We start from the raw sequence: 18,472 nt of genomic DNA, 5'->3' as shown, positions 1-18,472 counted from the left end.
GAACAGTGTACAAAAACTGTCATTCCTGCATAGTGCCCAGTATTTAGCTAGATGCATTATACACTATATATACTCTTCTGTAGTTACCAAATAAAATTATTCCATGGTTTGGAATATTCCCACGTAATGCAATGCAAAATGACCACACTACTGTACAACAAAGTGTAATGCAAAGATGCACAAACAAATTTCCGTAACACAGAATCTTTTCGCATTTGTTTGTACAAATTTCACACAAGACTGACTGAGCAAACCATTTCACCAATATTATGCATTACATTATGCAAACAAACACAGTAATAAATGGATTCTTTACAGTAGGCCTACAGTATACTGTACATACAGTTAATGTACACACATGAATTCAGTACAGTTACAAGTTCATAACACATTTGGAAACTCATCAAACATAAAAGTTGCTATGCAAATTTACACTAAAATATTACTTTGATACTCCAACCATTCTGTGCAAAAGATTTACACAAGAAACTGGCTCATTTAAAATTTTTTTTAAAAAATCCTATTCTTAGTCACTTCAAAATGCCAATGTTCATGAATTTGTAGTGCACATGACATGTCTGTATTCAAATATTAAAGTAAGGGTGGTGCAGTATACTGTATGTACAGTATACTAAATGCATTGAACAAGAGAAACCCTAGATCCACAAATCATCTTGGATTACACTGTACTGTATCTGCGGTAAAGCATTCAGAGTGCAGCAGCCATACTACTGTGCATACAGTATGCATGTACCTGTATACTGTATACATACTGTACTGTACTGTACATACAGTACTGTACAGTACATGTCAATATGTTACTGACATATTTAACTATACATACTGTAGTTAGAATGTAACGCACAATATTATAACTCTCTGGCTTACTGTTATAATCCCTACTGCAGTGACAAGTGTAGCTAAATATATCAGTTGATACAAATTATACAAAACCGAATGCTACGTTGGAGAACAAATATGTACTGTACTGTACAAGTGATAAATCCATTTCAAACGGTACTGTATATACTTTGAGCAAATTTTCTACATTCGGTCAGCAAAAGTTAAGAAATACTTTTCCTATGACAGCAAAATTAAGATTGCATTAAGGTACCGTACAGTAGATGGTAATAACAAAATGAATACTTTTTACCAGGGTTCGGTTTCTTCCGGAAGAAACCTATTTCTTTCGGGGACGTGGAAGAAACTGGAAGAAACCTGTTTCTTCCAGGTTTCTTCCAGTTTCTTCCGGAAGAAACTGGAAGAAACCGGAAGAAACTGTGAAAATTGGCATATAAGCAGCACAACCCACATACATGATAAAAAGACAAATAGTTTACCACCATCTGACTGAAATACAAACCATTGAAACCATCAAAATATGATATTTTTGTTTTGATTATAATTTTGGGTTGTTTTTATACACCAAAAGATGTTTGCTTTATATCACAATATTGAAGGACTGCTTATCATCTCGTGATCCCCCCCCCCCCATCAACCAGAATTGCATAACTGGCCATACTGTATGAATGATTAACCTGGATTGGCCCATGAATTGAGGATTTAATACAATGAACACCAAGAAAATAGCCGAACTATATCTGTTAGATTTAGGCAACAGTTTAATTTCTGCAACCACCTAAATTACAACTTGTAGTTAACAGGAGGATTTGTCATCCCAACAGCAGAAGGAACAAACATCCACAATTAAACACAGCTGGCCACGAGCCAGCCCTCATTTCATACTACAACTTCCAGTCGAATCTGTAACCCTCATGTCTTGAGTTCAATCTCCGCAAAATATGGTCATAGTGGTCAATGTAATCGTAGTAGTGAGTGTGCATTGTAGTAGGCGTACACTAATTTCCAGGGAACACTTGGCCCTCCACTCAGAAACTAGTTTTTAACTAAGAACTGGGCTATAATCAGGACCATCCTGGTCTGCAAAATATAGCTTGCCCATGCATAGTTGTTCCCTGAATTGTCCGATGCTAGTAGCCTAGTACTATATTGTGTACAGTATATGCTGGAAGCAGGTCATGTGCCTCAAACCTACAGTAAATATAGACTACCTAGATGACACTATAGTGCTTCTTGTCCATTTATTACATAGCTAGAAATCATTGCAGGTTGTTATGAAACTTTATCAACAGTTTTTCCCCCAAAAATGAGTTTCTTCCATTTTGTCCGGCAGAAACTGGAAGAAACCTATTTCTTCCGAGTGGAATAAACCGCGGTTTATTCCGCGGTTTTTTCCACCCCCGGAAGAAACCTGCGAACCCTGCTTTTTACAGTATATATTACATGGCGAATAATGCTTGATTCTATTTGGTTCTGAACATTTTATTGCCCAGACACTTTTTCATATCACTTATTCACATGCAAAACTTGGCATTTTTTGCCAGGGTTTGCTTTGAATCTTTTTGTATAGATTAATAGGATAAATGTTGAGGAACCTGCAATTTCTTATGAATTGGACATTTCCTTGTATTGTTATTGAGTGAAGAATAAACAAGCTGTATAGTAATATCCGATGATGAAGAAAAGCATTATATATTGCCACAACTTTCGCTATCAGAGGTTGCTCAGTAGAAAGCAACTCTGAAACACACCTCACAGACCCCACACTGAAGACCCACACTGAAGACCCACACTGAAGCCCCCATAAGGAAGCCCGTCAAAGTGCGCTGATAATGTTCCATGAACCAAGGTTCCTTCTCAAGAGAACTTAAAGTGGCCATGACACGAAAATTTCAAAGTCCTATATTTTTGGGATCCATCAAAGAATGTTCTCTAGAACATGTACCAACCAATCTGCCAGTTTAAAACTTGATTTTTCAAGTCGAAAATTGAGAATGAATTTACCCTTTTCGGCGTTTGAAACTTTGTTTACTCGAAAATTTTCCGATTCGCATGACGTAATGTGACGTCACGTTTTGAACACATTTGTTGTCGCTGCTTACGATCCTCCGAACATACCATTCACGTACACAGTAGACAAGTACACATACCACTAGTAGTTACTAAACAAAACACCGATCACAAGTGCGATATCAAATCAAAATTTCCTGTGAAATGGCGGATCCAGAACCAATTGCGGCAACCGAAGTTCAAAGTGATAATGGTTCTTCACTAGGCAGTGAAATTGGGCTATAATTAGAGTGACCTTTCTCATATTCGAAGCAGAGAGTGAAGGCGATGATCATTCCAATATTGAACCGAACGTTGAGGGTGGAGCGGAGGTGTTAGAACCGTATCAGTTCGAGCCTGTTAAACGAGCCGAAATTGAAGCTCCACAACATATCGAAGAAGAAATCCGTTCGAAACCATTGCAAGGAACATACAACGTGGTAAGAATTTATTAACGAAGCATTTAAAAACAAAATCCAGTCCATTTTGTGCATGTGTTGTTGGAGTTCGCGGAACACCCTAAACCGTATTGTGCGTTTTGTTACGGTAACTTACAACCCATATGTAGAGTGTGTAGTACTAGTAGGGTTGGTTGCATACTGAAAGTTTGGCTCGGGGATGTAAGTTGCATTATGCAGCCATGCTAGGTAGGCATATGTGTTATTTCATACTCATTATTACTTGGCTAGTACTTTGGCCTGGAGTTTTGCAAATCAATTTTCTGAAACAAAAGAATATTTCATGATACATGGAAGGTGTAAAATCACAACAAATGTAACCATAACTGTACATTGTATGCCTGCTTGATATTGTGGACATCATGGCCAACATTAATACATTTTGAACTTTCATAAATTTTTTCCCAGGCAGTACAGATACATAGCCTACGGTCAACAGGTTCAATGATACTTGGGGTTCCTAGCAAGACACGTCAGGGTTGTGCTACCATCATGTGCAGTCCAAATGATCAGAAGTGATTTTCCAGCCAATGGTCATTACACTGGATTCAAGTTGCCAGGAGAAAACTCATTGTATAGGAAGCCTTGGTTGAGAAATTCCTCCAGAAACACCTTTACTAAACTACGATTGTGTTGGATTATCAATCCGTCAGGGTTCCCTCAGTGTTGATATATTGAAATTCAAGACTTTTAATTCAGGATGAAAAGGTTATTTTCCAGACCCAACATCAACAATGAAAGAAAAGGCATGTTTTGAAGCATTTGGACACAAGTATTGGCGTGACCGTGATGTCATATAATATGTGCATAAGGGAACAGGCATTGACCTTTTTAGGGGCATTTACCTCCCAGACGTTTGATTCGTACCTTTAATCTGGAAGCCAAAATATCCATATCACCAATGATATTTGACAGAAAAGTCATAATAAAGACTAATGGAGGCAGCAGAACTCTTGAATGTTTAGACTTTGTTTCTTCAGCAGCAGGTGGGTTGTTTTGTAGTCTTTCTTCAAAAACTCAGCTGTACACCCTGTTAATGGTCTTCGATTGTTTTAATGCGTGTGATGCTGTGTTTCACATTGCCCATCAGTGTTGTATGTGTCGTCGTGCTTGTGTAACATTTTTGCATGTGAGTTACTTCGTGCAGTGTTTCTTGGTTTAAATAACCCTTTACAGTATTGTATTTGCTTCTGGATTATTCTAATTAATTTGTCATAACAACGATTGATAGCGATGGACATGCAACTGCTTTGTAGGCTTAAAGCCAAAAAATTCATGTAAGTTGTTTTCTTTTAACCTCCTTTGATGTCACAAATTACATTAGTGTAATTTAAGAATGATAATGTTTATGGAAAGTAGTTTTACTTTTATGTCATATAATACAATGATTGTTGTTAATGTTAGTTCAGATTGTCCAGAATGACTGTCTAGAACTGATATTGAATAAATTTTGTTCAATGATTAAACACTTGAACTACAGTATGTTGTGTGAATTTTTGGCTCTGTGACTTTAAAATAAATCGTTTTGAGATTTAATTAAACACCCTTTGGAATAAAATCTTTTTACCTACGTATTTTGACCCATCCCCATTACCCCCACTCCATCCACAACATAAAAAATGGTTTTCCTGGAATAGGAATAAGAAATTATTGCTATAACTAACTGATCCAGCATATTCCAGAAATAAATTGGGGCACTGAGATTTGTTCACAAGAAGATGTAACCCATCGCTTCTGAAGCTAACTTCATAGCTTATTAGTAGACAATAGAGCAATGAAGGGGGTGTTAATTTAGATGATACAGTAAAATCTCTTCGTCTATTGCGACTTCAGTGTAGTAACGCCAATACTATAGTACTACTAGTGCTCGGCGCGCTACCTCCTAAGGATCGCCACTTGCCCCATTGGAGGTTTCCTGTTCCCCGATCTGGTCTTCAGAGTAGTTTTTTTTGTGGATTACTTGACAGAAGAATGACTCTTTTATGTCGAACCGTTAAAGTCCATTTGTTTAATTTCATAACAAAAAGGAGGGATCATAGTATGCTTCCGCGAAGTGTTCGCTTCATTCGGAGCTGCATACTGGCTAGGCCCAGTGAAATCGGCGCTGGTGTTGTGCACTAACTTGGTCATAATCGCAGTGTTTTTTTCATCCTTCAGCCATGGATGAAGGCTAAAATTTTGCATGGGTAATGATATTTATGCAGCCCCCAACAACACAACGGACCGGCATTTCTCTCGGATAGTTTACAACAGTTGTAAAACAAACTTGAAATTTCTAACGATATAGCGTAATACAGTGGTTGTTCTCTCAGTGTAAATGTGCGTGTACTGTATATGGAACGGTATGATCGTCGCGCATCCGATCAGGCTTGGGGTAATCGTAATCAGTAATCGTAATCGATTACAATCGATTACATTTTTTGAAGTAATCGTAATCGTAATCGATTACTTTTTTGAAAATTACAAAGTAATCGTAATCGTAATCGATTACAAGGGCAAAGTAATCGTAATCGTATTACATTTATGATTACAGTGAAATTTGAATGAGAAGGGCAAAATTAGTAGAAATGATTAAAACTAAATCTTACTTTTGGCTTTTAGTGTGACCAAAGAAGTGTTCCTGCTTCTAGAATTCTCTAGCACAATAAACTTATACTAAGAAGTACTGGGGATTTGATCGCCATATTCAAGGATTTTTTATCACCTGAATTATTCTGTTCAATGCTGCCTCTCAGCGTTCACAATCCTTTTGCATACACAACTGGTTGACATTAGTTGACATGGTGTGCTGATTATAGAAAATTATTTCATTAGTACTATATTAAACACTTATAAAACAATAACAGTCAGGCTGACAAAATACACCCTTTAAATTAGTATTAAATTTAAGTAAGTAAATTTGATAAATAATTCCATTTGCCATGTTCAGTGGGCCACAAGGCTCAGGTGTTAGTTATAGCATACTGTAATGGCAGTAATGCTTGTACAGAAATACAGCAAAACGCATTTGCAGCTAGCATAAAAATTCTTGTGAAAACATCACGGACGGGACATTTCAATGTTCATTAGTAAAACGTTAAATGTACTCATCTCATGTTGTGGGGAAAAAAGTTATTCAGAAATTTGCCTACATTCCATTGTCCAATAACCCATCCAACTTTGCACCATTTACACCTCTTTAATTAATGTAATTAACTTTGTTGCTGAAAAAATCACTGCAAATTAAGTATTTTGGTGGATCAGAATTTGCTTTACCAGAGTTGACCACTTTTTGATGAAAATAATTTACTTTTACTTTGGCCTTCCATGTCCCATGTACTGTGGAATGCCCCATTTCAAAGCTGTTTAGTTTTATTTTGGTGTTATAATGTAAAAGAGTTTTAGTTTTGCTGCTATGCAGAAATTATTAGTTAACAAAATATGGTGTTGCATGAAAATCTTCATTTGTTTTACTTACTCTACAGTATTTATCTGTTTACTCTTTGTCTGTTAAATTGTATTTTTTACTGGACTTATGGGTTACACATCTTAAACGTGTTAAGGCATAAATGTGTAATGCCTGGTAGGAATTGTAGATATAGTTCCACAATTTTGTCCGTATATACTGTAAATGCCCTTCCTTTGCCCTATTTCTCGGCAGAGAGTTATATTAAACAGATATGCAGAGGATTGTGCAAGTAACCACAATGTAATCGTGATTGTAATCACGATTACATTACAATGTAATCGTAATCGTTATCGATTACTTCAACTTTAGGCTGTAATCGTAATCGTAATCATACATTCTCAAGTAATCGTAATCGTAATCGATTACATTCAGATGTAATCGCCCCAAGCCTGCATCCGATACATGCCTGGGCTTTGCACGTGTGTTCCTAACATGACGTCATCATTGTCTTGTTGTGAAATCGCATTCTCAGATATCTATTTTCGGATGCGAATATTAAAACGTTAATTACTAATTAGTCCTTGAGGTTTTCAAGGTGTTGAGGATAGTTTTGAACATAGATTTTCTCATAGATTCAGAGGAAGTTACTCTCGATGAGTTGGATTTTTCGTGTCATGGCCTCTTTAACTGTAGGATCAACAATGTAAAGCCCTCTTAAATGTCTTTTTTGTCAACTTGTGCACACAGCTGCAGGATTTATGAAAGTACACAATATATATAAACTATAAACTATAAACTAGTGACTGTACGCATGGATAGCTTAGTAAAATGCACATTGTATTTCACACTTTATATTAAATAAGAGACTTTGGTTAAACTTGAACCTTGCATAACAGTCTGTCCCAATGCTTAGGCAGGTCTGTATTTTTTTGGTCCTGATAGGGTTGAACTGTCAAGTACACTCAAACTTTGCTATGTACAGTTGCCTACAATACACAGGATTCTCTGAGGACAGAAGACCAGCCAGTTTGGTAAACAGGTCTCTCCTCTGTCTTTTGAGTTTAATATCCTAAATTTTGTACTATATATTCAACACATAATTTTTCCTAGAAGTCTATGTATAAACGATATATATAGTGGAATATATCCCATTCCGGTGCCTGAACTAGTCAGATAGAAAGTGAAATGTAACATAAATCCATACCTAAAAAAACCTGTCTACAACCCACACCCTCCCCCCACCCTCCCCCCCCCAAAAAAAGGTCAGGTTTGTAATCTTAGGTTGCCATAGAAAATACTTGACATACCCAGGTAAATGAAGCATTGCACATATATTCTCTATAAGTCTGGCATCAAAACGAATTGATCGAGGTAACCTTGTCAGACATATACAAAGTTAACTGTACATACTGTACTGTAGTTGTAGTATGTTTGGGGGAGCAACAATGCCACAAATCTAGGCCTACTCTACACATCTTAACAGAATTCACAATTCTTTCAGTATCCACCATAGGAATCTAGAATGACTAAACTGCTCGCAAAATTTAAGTTTCAAGAACAAATTTCTCCAAATACTCACTATCAGTTAAAAGATCACAGGGAGTACTGTTGGTCCAGAATTTAGCATATGATTCAAAGTTACCAACATTTTTCAAGTGTATTTTTCTGTACAGTTTTTAAAGCTCCAAACTGGCTTTAAATTGACTTCCCTGGCAATGCATTCAGAAGTATTCAATAAGACAGTAAATGACAAATGCAAACTGATGGAAAATCCTCGAAAAATTGCCGTAAAATCATTAAAATACTTGATGAAGGTTGGAACATGCGTGAAAACTATTTGTCGTAACTCTCCATATACAGTTCTGTACACTGTATCCATGTATTCTTCTGATGTGCACATACAAACACATATACAAACAAATATCCAATGAACTCACCAGCTTTCTCTGTAAAACTTGCCCTCAAAGCTTTGATTGTTTCCTTTGCTTTGCGTAGTTCAAACTCCAGCACTGTACATTTGTCCTCATTTTGGGCATTGCCATCATCTGAGTACCGGGCTAAATCTAAAGAATCAAACGTCTGCTCACTTGAAGTGCGATCTATGGGAACAATTTGTACCAAATGAAAGTTAATTTTTAGAAAGTATTTCATGACTCATTTGATTGTCAAATTACTTTAATATAGTTGCCTTCACTACATAGTACAGTATGTACAGAATATCAACTTACAGCACTACAACAGTACTGAACTACACTCATGAAGTAGATTACTAAAACAATATTGTAAATTGTCATTTCGAGTCATGAATAATGTAATATAGTAACTCAAGTACAGTATGAGCTATGTCACTGAACTACTGTAGAGTACCACAGTCCCTATTGACTCCCACTACATTGATAACAAGCCTGCAGAATTACCGTACAGAACACTATGTATATATACAATAGTTCACTGTACTATGACATTAAGTTCTATGGATCACAGCATATATACAGTAATAATATCAATATAGGAAGGAATGAGTGATTTGTAATTTTTCTGGAAAAAAAATAAAAGAAATGAGGATTTATTCAATTAAATCTGATATATATTTTTATTTAAATAGAGCCTAGTACACTTTTGGTGAGAAACTGGTGAATTTGAAAACCAGATTTCTACAAGAAGGAAACACCGAATGGGGACAATTTTCACATGGTTAGGAAGAGAAAATAAGAACTATGAGGACAATGTATCAAATCTTCCACCAGACAATTCCTCTAAGTGAACATAGGTACTGTATATAACTGATCATATACTGCATATGAGAAGGCTAGCTGCACAGAGAGGTAGTACTAGGGTCTAACTCGTAAAGTTCTGTGAAAATGGACATATTTTCATAACAAGATTGTACTTGAAGTAGAATCAGTCACATGTCACCAACATAATTATAAAGGCTATGATAAAGCAGTCCATTGGTACTTCAAATGATTTTAACCTTGGGACCATTGTTCAACAAGAAAATTGAAGAGAGGGTGGGTGAGGGGAGAGGGTAGGATATGGAAGTTGGTGTCATCAGTCTGCAAAGGTATGCTCATCAACGCTCATCAACACTTGGGAGGCATGTCAAAAGGATGATCAATCTATGGGACCTTACAAAAAACAGTGAAGCCCATTTGACTTTACTTATTTTGATAATTGGCAAGGGCGATTTTTGTTCTACGTTACAGACTGGACATATATATTCAACAGTAACAGTTTGAAAAATTCGACATATAGAGTAGGGTTGGGCGATATATCGAAAATTATTATTATCGTGATAATTTTTTTTCAAGACGATATTTTTTGAGGATTGAACAAATGACGATAATTTCTTGTGAAAGAAATTTGAAATAAATGTAGTAAAAAATCTCCATTTTATGGGTAAATGTTATTCTAGCATTCCATGGTTAAGAAAGTTGAAAAGAAATAAAGTTTATCAACTTCATTTACTGACTTTTGCACTTCGTAAAAAACCCGTCCTTTACAACATTGACTGTATAGAGAACAAAACTCTGAATATCAGTAGAGAAATTACCAATTGTGTACGAAAAGTAAGTTGGTACACCTTTCTAATTTTACGAAAGATCGAGCAAAATACTTTCGAAAAATTCACGCGAAACTGGCATATCGTGCTAAATGCAACAAGTGTCATGTAAACAAGGCTCTAGTACACCCATTTATGAATAAACCAGAAGACCACATATGGTGTAAAGCGGGGGGAAAAGAAAGTATTTTCTAGAATTTCCAAAAAAATAAAATAATAATAATATCCTACCATAGTTAAGTGTATAGTAAATAGCCTAACCACTTCGTCGGTTACGGATCTCACGTAACAACAAAAACACAACTAATTGTATTTTGCGAAGTTGACGATTTCTACAAGGACATGGAAACAATATTTAGCATTAAGTTAATCATGCCTGGTGGCCTAAAACATGGAATTACAGGGTTTGCTTTCATAAAGATGGCCATAATGTAGCTATTGGGGCCTTGATATCGTGCTATGTCTGTATGGTATAGACTGTGCCTCGTGTATCATGGGGAATAGATTGTTTTGTTCATGCGGAGGAGTCGGTTGGCTTGAGGTGTGTTTTACTTACCTTAATGTTACGGGGATATTTACCTACTTTCCTTTAACGTCTAAGATAATATTTCGCATAACTTTACCGATCCTTTACTGACTGACCTAATTAATTCTAGAGTGGAGCCAAAATAGTTTACTCCATGAAAAGTTTTTTGGAACCGTGCCAAAAATGTTAACAAACAGGTGTTAGACAGGGGGGTTGTAACTTGTTTGGTAAGGTACCTGGGAAAATTGGAAGCGCATGTAGCCTACCGTGATATTTAAGTACGGTTAATCACTGCAGTTGTAAACTGATTGTTAGGCAGTCTAGAAACGGGGCTTTGCCGAACGTAGTTTGTTTCATAATATCGACAGTTTTGTAAGTTAAAAAAGATTGTAAGACAGATTAATTCTCTTTTCATTTTATCACATTATATAGCTACTCTAACTTGTCATTTTAAAACTTTCATCAGTTTCGTGACAATTTAAATTCATAAAGTTAGTCAGTATTTTGAATCCTCAATTGCGAATTTTTTATCGCCAGACACGCAAAAATACTTAACTTTTCTGGGGTCCTTCGCCCCCTGGACCCCCACAAGGGGTTCCACCCCTTGACCCCAACGGGGCTCTAAGGCGGGCCCCTGAACCCCACTCCATTATGCTCGGTGTGTTTGCTGCGCGAAAACACCGGTGGGAAAATGGCAGTTGTTTTTAGTGTGTTCGCGAACACACTAAAAACAACAAGAAAAAATTATCGTAATTATCGAAATATCGCGATAATTTTTGAACTATTTATCGTGTCATTAAAAAGCAAATATCGCCCAACCCTAATATAGAGTCCTAATCTTGGTACGAGCTTGGTACTGCATGTACAGATGGGCTGAGTACAGTATTTTATTGTAGCCTAGGGCCTAGGCCTACTGTAACCAGTGTACACTGTAGGCTTGAGTGTACTGTAGAACCACCGAACGTAGGTTTGGATAGTGTCCTTTCTTTTTGGGTAGCCTAATTCCTGTTGTTTTATAAGGTTGTTCAAATTCCTTACGCAATGATAACGTTTGCTCCCCGGTTTGCTTTTCGAAGTTGCCAGGGTTTGAGAAAAAATCTCGCAAAGGCGACAGCTGCCTCCCGGCCTCAGTAAGTTCAGTGTGTAACTCTAGAGCTGTTAATATTAACTTGTCTTTGATTAGCTTGATGGCGATTGCATCGTAATTTAGCTCTGATTTGAGATGAGACACATCGTCCACTGTTTCCTCTGGAAGTTCTTCTGTTATTTCAAGGTTTTCTGTTGCCGTTGAAATGCTATTGGTAATTATGTCCTCAACTTCGTCTTCGTTATCTTCTAGGAAAGGGTTGTAATGGTCGGCCATTTTTTTAAGCTATGAAACCGTTTGACCATAATTTGATAGCGCAAACTTGCTATAGTGTTTACGTTTCTCAAAGACATGAAGTAGGGGGAAGGCTGACATGGTTTATCGCCGTGTGTACTGTAATTAAGCTTGTTGAGTTGTCTATAAAACTAATTAGTACTTAAGTAATAATTGCTTTACTTTGCCATCTGCCCAGTCCTTATTTAATGCAGAGAAGTCAACAGTTGGAACATTTTGCCTCTATTGCGTAACACATCGTCCGTTTATTTATATGAAGCAGTGGCGAATGATACTTCCGCCCCTCCATATTTTCCACTGGGGGGCGTCCCCTCCCCAGCCCACCGGTTCCCACGACCTTGATATGAAGCCATGCATTGCAGTTACATGTTTTTTATTAAACCGATTTCGTAGGTATTAAAATAGTGGCTCAACCATTTTTATTAATGACTTTCTAATGTTAGGAGTGGTATAGCGAAATTTGCGACCTGCACTAACATCAAATGAAAGATCTACAACATAATGAAATTGCTTTAAACTACATTGCATGATTAGATTGAACATATAATTGCTTTCTTCCCTCTTTTGGTATATAGGAAAATCTGTTTCGCACCATGGGGTATATTATGTAAGAGAAACATTGAGGCTGTGCAAAGTTAGTATTTTCGTTAGCCAAGGTCATGAGAGTGAGATCTTACATGTAAAGAGGGCGGGTATCATATATTTTGACTTACGGTTTGCTGTACGTGTTTCTTCTTGTAAAGTTACGTTGCTGTTGACTTATTTTGAAAATCGATACATCTGTTTACCTGACAATATACCCTAAAATACAGAGTGACTTACAATTTGCGGTTTTTGTTTTGTTTACCGTGTGCATAAAATTGCATTTTAGTGGCATTGTAGACATTTGCCTACAATGCAGAAGTTATTTGCAGTGGCGGAGCTATAGGAGTATTGGTCAGGAGGGGCGAGAATGGTCTGTAGGGGCACTTCCGACACTATCTAAGTAGAGTGCCATTACTGTTTGGCAGGTAGCGTACAGAAAATTTGTGAGCCTGTAGAGATACCCCCCTAGATCGCCGGAAATGACCCTTTCCGGGCCTGGCTAATTTGCAGATAAACGAAGAATAAATAGGTGTCATCGCCAAATTACACCAACAAAAATCAATAAGTAGATGAGAGCGCAATAAAAAAGTCAATAATCTAGAATAAGTAAAACGTGGTAAAGAGCTGAAAAGGGCGCCAGCAGTCCATTTGAGTTCGTCGGGGGGGGGATCCGCCCCCCCCCCCCCTGACTGCATGGACGATCCACCACTGGTTTTTTGATATACGTTTACCTAAAGGACAAAAAGATACAAGTACTCGTCAATTTAATACATCAATAAGTGAATTAACCATTAAATATTGTTGGGTGTATATATCTATTAACGAACAAAGATATTGCCAATGAATCTCCCAGCGTAAAATAGATTTTATCTTTTGTAACGAATACAGTATTATTATCGTGTAAAAGTACTGACAACATTCACCCTTGACACCATTCCCACGTGGCTACTAAAACACAATCTAGACATCATGTTGCCTGCACTTACCTCAATCATAAATGCATCTCTCTCATCCGGCATTTTCCCAAATTCTCTTGGTCAAGCCATAATATCGCCAATTTTGAAAAAAAAACCTTCCTTGGATCACAATGCTTTAAGTAGTTATCGTCCTGTTTCAAATATCAGATTTGTGGCAAAGCTCATTGAAAAAGCTGTTGCCACACAGTTGAAACAACACATGTCTCTGCACAATCTCGACGAGCCGTACCAGTCTGCATATAAGACACATAACGGTACTGAGACAGCACTCTTGAGGGTTAAAGATGATGTACTTAAGGCGATGGACAAGTCTCATGTTGTTTTTCTGGTGTTATTGGACTTGTCCGCCGCCTTTGACACTATAGACCACGATGTACTGCTTAAGAGAATGAATACAGAGTTGGGAATATCAGGGATTGCCCTCCAATGGTTTAAATCCTACCTGTCTGATAGACAAAGCCGTGTTTCCATTGGCAACAACTACTCTGATCCTGTTGATTTATTTTAGAGTATGGACTGCCACAAGGTTCTATCCTTGGTCCCTTAAAGTTTGTTATCTACACACTCCCTCTTGGTAAAATCATTCGTCGTCATGCCTTAGACTTTCATCTCTATGCAGATGACACACAGTTGTACTGTTCTTTTGACCCAAAAATACCAGGTGCACGGCAGCATGCTATTGAGAAGCTTCAACTGTGTATTGCTGAAATCCAAGAGTGGATGACTTGCAACAAGTTAAAATTAAACGAGAGCAAAACTGAGTTCATTGTGCTTGGATCACCCTATTTTCTTCAGAAACTGCCACCTGTGTTACTGAAAATCGGTGATTCACATATTGAACCAACACAGTCGGTTCGGAACTTGGGCATAATGTTTGATGCAAATATGACTATGACTAAACAAATATCTAGCCTCTGTCAATCAACACATTTCCAGTTAAGAAACATCTGGAGAATTAAGAGATATCTTGATAAAGAAACTCTCCATCATGTCGTCAGGGCTTTAGTCATCTCTCGTCTCGACTATGGAAATCTTCTTTTTGGTGCTACGGAACATGAATTGGACAGAGTTCAAAGATTGCAGAACAATGCTGCCCGGTTGGTATGTTCCATATCCAAGAGAGATCACATTACTCCAACACTCAAAGAACTCGACTGGCTGCCAATAAGGGAAAGGATTCAGTTTAAACTCTGTCTTTTTGTCTTTAAATCCATGAACAATACTGCACCTGTATATTTATCCAATCTACTGTCACCTTATACTCCTCAAAGAACTCTCCGCTCTACTCATGACATAAACCGCTTGAATGTACCTAGAACGAGCAAGGTCTTGGGTCAGAAATCGTTCAGTGTAGCCGGTCCACAGTCATGGAACAATCTCCCTCGTACTATAAGAGAAACTGACAATATCTCTCAATTTCGTAGTAATCTTAAGACTCACCTATTTCCATGCTAATTTGTGTCTGTGTCACAAGCGCTATGATCTAGATAGAATAGCGCTATATAAATATTAATTGTTATGTTGTTATGTTATGTAAGTAAGTTAAACGGCTTGACGTTTCGATCTTAGCAGGATCATCTTCAATGGCTGAATGACAAGTAACAGTATCAGATGTGACAAACACACGCACAGAATGCAGACAGGTTAATGAGCATGGTGAACACAAAGAGATAGATGTAAGGGGATTAGTAGACAAGGAATGGAGAGAAGAAAGAAAGAAACCAGCAGGGGAAGAGGAGAGGTAGGAGATAAACAGTGGAAGGACAAAGAGAGGATTAAGGAAAGGGGGTAGGGAATAAACTGGAGACGGACAACGACAAAAAGGTGTGGAGAAAAAGGGCGGAATAGAGCTATGAGAAGAGGAGTGATGGGGGGGGGGGCAAGAGGAGAAGGAGGGGGCAGAAGAATGTTGAGCCCATGCGGTTGAATGATGCGAAGGCGTTGCATCCACAGCCTCTCTCTGCTGATTCGTACTAGGTCAGGACGGCTACCTAAGGATACAATCCCCTGTAGAGACATGTTGATGATACGGTTGGGAAGGTTAAATTAATTAAGTGTTCTCCAACTGGAGTCTCAGACTTCATGGTGTTGACTATGGATCGTTGGTTTCTTGAGGGTGGTTTTTGGTTTCGCCAACATACTGGATGCCGTAAACTCTACAAGGGATCAGATAGATGACATTAGTGGTTTTGCAAGAGATGTGACCCTTATTCTTGTGTGTGAGTTGCATGCTGTGGCTGGTGATGGAATTGGATTCGACAATGTGGTGGCTGCGGATGCATCTCGAAGTACGATCACAGTTGAAAGTACCATGCTGAATGGGTGTAGGGTACGTTAGAAGTACGAGGTGGAACAGCAACACACACAAGAAGGGCTCGTAGGTTGCGTGGTCGCCTGTAGGCGATGGTGGGTTTTTCAGGGACGGCTCGAATTAGAGTCTATCTGAAGTGACGATAATGTTGTGGTTGTTAGAGGTCACTTGCTGAAGAGGAGGAAGATTTGGGTGGAAAATAACAACCAGGGGGAGCTCTTTGTCGCAATTTCGTCCCTTTTTGGACCTTCACTGCCAAAGTAAATGATCTGGAAAGAGAGCGGACTCTCTGAATGGCTTCACGCACCCTTCTGGCACTATGGCCCCTGTCAGTAAGGTGTTTTTCTAAAGCATCTGTATGGCGAATGAAAGAGGAATTGTTACAGCAAATGCGACGAAGACGAACACTGTAGACAATTCCAGACTTGCAGTGACGACAGGGAACGGCAGCTTGAAGAATGGAGAAACTGGTGTGTCTGTACTCTGTGGGCTTGGTGTACCAGGGGCGTCGGACTAATATTCACAGCGCAAAAAAGAAGACAAAAAGTAGGACTAAGAAAAAAAATGGCAAAAAATAAAGAACCAAAATGAAAAATACTTCAAAAACGTCCCCCCGTTGATTATGATAGATGGCTACACTCTGATCTGCCGTACCAATCCCAAAAAGCTTCCGACGCCCCTGTGTACTATATGTCTGTATAGATAGAGAACCGTGTTCCTTGCGAACAGTCACATCGAGAAATTTAAATTGTTGGTGAGAGTAATCAGAGGTGAATCTGATGGTGCTGTGGAAAGAATTGATGTGATTGATGAAGGTGAGCAGGCTATCCTCATCACTGGTCCAAATGAAGACGATGTCATCAATGTAGCGCCACCAGATGAGAGGACGGCAGGGAGCTGTACTGAACATGCGTTCTTCAAGGATGGACATAAACACTGGCAAGCAAAGGAAGGAGCCATCCTGGTACCCATGGCAGCCCCGTGTCTTTGAAGGTAATGCTTGTCCATGAACGTGAAGTTGTTTTTGGTTGGAACCAGTTGCTTGAGAACTTTGATGTCAGAGATAGGTGGACAAGGATGGACATTCTTAGACATGGCTGCACACGTGGCTGTGATACCTTCAGCATGAGGGATGTTAGTGTAAAGAGAAGTAACGGTAAAAGTACCGATGATGGCTGTACTAGAGATTGGTTCTTGATATCTTCAGTTTCCTGAGGGTACGTTGCTGCTGAGAGCGGGTTGAACCAGATGTTGATGTTGCGCCTACTGTAACGGTTGTTCTTGGTTGGTTGGTTGGTTGGTTAGCGATGTATGATAGACCCTCAGTGTAGTTGCTTGATTTGAGTGCTTCCTCGTAGGCTGGTGCGGCTTTCTTGAAGATCTCCTTGTCCGTGGGAGATGGCGGAGATGCTAATCGAGGCTGGTAGGGACCTGCAGGTCACCATGGTGATTCTGGGTTGGTGGTTGGATTGTCTGTGGATGTACAGTGGGCGGTGGTTGGGCTCCCTGTAAGGGATTTTTTTCCGGTGTTGAGGTTGAAGGTCGATAGTGATGTTGAGCCCCAGTTCTTTGAATAAGTTGGTCAGGTGTTTTCTTATCCGGTATGCTTTACCTCCGCTGGTGTTTTTGAAGACTGCTATGCCGTCGTCCCTGTATAGACCAATGCATTCCTTCCCATATTATTTTTTCTAGGATGTTTAGGATGTAAAGTCCTAAGAGCTCGCATACCTCGACCCCATCGTAGCTGCACATGGCGGCTGTTGGCATGGCATATATATATATATAAATATATATATATATATATATATATATATATATATATATATATATATATATAAATATATATATATATTTATATATATATATATATATATATATATATATATATATATATATATATATATATATATATATATATATATGTGTGTGTGTGTGTGTGTGTTTCCCCTTGCACGTTTCCCCTTGCACCGAGACGGTGGCTGTGTGTCATCGTCAGGTGTTTATCACGATTCCCCTCGAAAGGGAACATATACTACACATTGTCTTGGCCAAAGGTCGAGAAGCAAATTTTTAGATGGGGGTATTTCTCTCCTATTCAAACTAGGGGGCTGTTACGGGGGTATTTATGTCACGGGACCCCGATTCTGAAGTCTTCATTTATCCTTAGTGTCGTTATGAGCATTAGAATACATTCCATGTGCCATTATTTCTGCTTCCCTCTCAGTTAACCAGAGTTACCCCCCCCCCCACCCCCTCTGATCCTCTCTCTCCATGTATGGCACATTGATAATGCCATATTTTATGTTTCTTTTCAAGAATAACGCACCATACTATTAAACGGGATAACAGCCAATGGAACAGTTCACACTGTTCC

The 18,472-nt window shown here is 38.5% G+C and overlaps 1 protein-coding gene across 1 annotated transcript in view; it reads right to left on the bottom strand.

The window, feature by feature from the left end:
- The window catches only part of LOC139965386 (RAB11-binding protein RELCH-like), a 50,135-nt gene extending 37,898 nt beyond the window's left edge, over positions 1–12,237 (bottom strand). The window contains exons 1-2 of the mRNA XM_071967704.1: positions 11,883–12,237; positions 8,694–8,855 (exon numbers count right to left, since the gene is read on the bottom strand). Coding sequence (XP_071823805.1) covers positions 8,694–8,855; positions 11,883–12,207 — 487 coding nt within the window. The 5' untranslated portion in view covers positions 12,208–12,237. The remainder of the gene's footprint in view (positions 1–8,693; positions 8,856–11,882) is intronic.
- Positions 12,238–18,472: the final 6,235 nt, after the last annotated feature.

The sequence above is a fragment of the Apostichopus japonicus genome, chromosome 3 (assembly GCF_037975245.1).
Source record: "Apostichopus japonicus isolate 1M-3 chromosome 3, ASM3797524v1, whole genome shotgun sequence".
Classification (NCBI taxonomy): Eukaryota; Metazoa; Echinodermata; class Holothuroidea; order Aspidochirotida; family Stichopodidae; genus Apostichopus; species Apostichopus japonicus.
The sequence above is the reverse complement of the archived record's forward strand: the minus strand, read 5'-3'. Positions and strand labels throughout refer to the sequence as shown.